The sequence below is a fragment of the Priapulus caudatus genome, unplaced genomic scaffold (assembly GCF_000485595.1).
Source record: "Priapulus caudatus unplaced genomic scaffold, Priapulus_caudatus-5.0.1 Scaffold1878, whole genome shotgun sequence".
Lineage (NCBI taxonomy): Eukaryota > Metazoa > Priapulida > Priapulimorpha > Priapulimorphida > Priapulidae > Priapulus > Priapulus caudatus.
In genome coordinates this window covers 29753-31643 of record NW_014578939.1, presented here as the reverse complement: position 1 = coordinate 31643, position 1891 = coordinate 29753, and the positions used below count along the sequence as shown (strand labels likewise).

The 1891-nt window shown below is 40.0% G+C and overlaps 1 protein-coding gene across 1 annotated transcript in view; it reads left to right on the top strand.

Moving 5' to 3' along the window:
• Positions 1 to 1891, top strand: part of LOC106817818 (mitogen-activated protein kinase kinase kinase 5-like) — a gene marked incomplete at its 3' end in the record, with an annotated part of 32404 nt that overhangs the window by 9564 nt on the left and 20949 nt on the right. The window contains exons 3-4 of the mRNA XM_014822519.1: positions 387 to 512; positions 1187 to 1374. Of these exons, the coding sequence (XP_014678005.1) occupies positions 387 to 512; positions 1187 to 1374 (314 nt within the window). The remainder of the gene's footprint in view (positions 1 to 386; positions 513 to 1186; positions 1375 to 1891) is intronic.

The window sequence follows — 1891 nt, the reverse complement described above, 5'->3', positions numbered from 1 at the left end:
TATATATATATATATAATATATATATAAATATATATATGTATTATATTGTAATATATATATGAAGAAAACACTAGATCATTCCATGAAGATAGAGAAAAATATATGTGTATAAAATTGAATAAGGGTCACTTTGGTTGTTGTCTGCAAATAGCCATTTGTTGTGAGCGGATGAAGACATGTTCTCTAAAGATCGCAAAATTAAAATTAATCGCCGTATTTTTCTCTTCTCTCTTTCTCGTCTCTCTCGTCTCTCTCTTCCTCCTCTCTCTCTCTCTCTCTCTCTCTCTCTCTATCATAGTATATATACTAATTATATCCGCTTGATTCTTGTCTGCTTATTTGATGCCAGAGGTACATTGACAACACTACTATTGTGTCTTCACAGCTTCAGCAGAGCGCACTCATCTATCAACTCGGTGTCAGAGAAAGCTTCGGAAATAAGGACAACATCTTGATCTACAACATGCACGATGAACAACCGCATGACGTCAGCACGACCATGCCGTTCAAGGTAAAAACCTTTTCTATATAATGATTATTGATAATGATAATATGTTAATGATATTAATGATATTGATTATAATAAAATGTCGTCGTGATTTTTCTGCGTATAAATATTATGAATATTAGTAATATTAAGTAAACCCCAAATCTCTGAGGTGATAAGGTTGTTTTCAAACTAGTTGTGAATCAAAACTTTGGTTTAATAAAAATCATTGCGCACACTGTGTGGTATATGAGGCATTTATGAGTCGTAATGATTTGTCTGCGTCGATAAAAATAGCAAAATATATTACTTTGAAGGTTTATATAAATTAGGTTTATATTTTGGATAGAGCCTGGTTTTAGTTTGGGAACAGATTGAGTTGTTAAACTTACAAATTTTAATATACACTTTTATCCAACCGATAGCACAAGCCTTGAACTTTCTGCCAGCTGGTCATACGTGTGTTCTTCTTTGAGTTTGAACTTAGAGTTTTCTCTGGCCTCACAGATGGCGTGTCTAAGTATTGAGAATTCACTAAAAAACACTCAGATGCCATGTATAGCAAACCCTAGATGACCTGTCCTACATACAACTTATCTCTGTGAGCAGGTTGCCTTCCTAACCTACGTAACCTGTTTCTCGCCAAAACATGGCTGACCGCTCTAACCCGGGTCATTTCTCTGTCCACACACACATAGATGACCTTCAGCGGCTACAAGTTCATTCCGTACACCATCTCCAAGGACGGCACGACGGCAGTCTACGAGCGGACGGGCATCCCAAACGTGTCGGCTGCTCCCGCGGCGGCGGTCGACGCTCCGGCTGAAGCCACGCCTCTGCAGTGCAAGATACGCAAAATACTCAAGGATGTACAGATCGACGCGGGGTAGGTCACGCGCGGGCTGTGTGTGACTGTGGAGCAGGGAGGCTAGGTCACCTGCTTGCTGTGTGGGTGTTTTTGATCGCTCTCTAACACTGCCTCTTGAGCCTTATTTTTATCTCTCTCTCTCTCGCTTTTGCTTTCTCTACTCCTCTAACTCTCTCTCCCACTCTTTCATTCCCTCCTTCTATCTCTCGTTTCTTCTCTATCTATCTGTCTGGGGCCCGTTGTCAGAAACCAAATCAGTCTTAACATTAGTCTCAACTTTTTCTCTTAGACCGTCGACAGAAACGCTGCGAAGTTACCTGAATGAAAAATCGTAGCAGATTTCCTCATAACAATACGAAACAAATCGCTGTCGACGGTCTAGGAGAAAATGTTAGTGTTAAGACTAATGTTAAAACTAATTTTGTTTCTGACAATGGTCTCCTTATTTCTCTCTCTCTCTCTCTCTCTCTCTCTCTCTCTCTCTCTCTCTCTCTTTCTCTCTCTCTCTCTCTCTCTCTCTCTCTCTCTCTCTCTC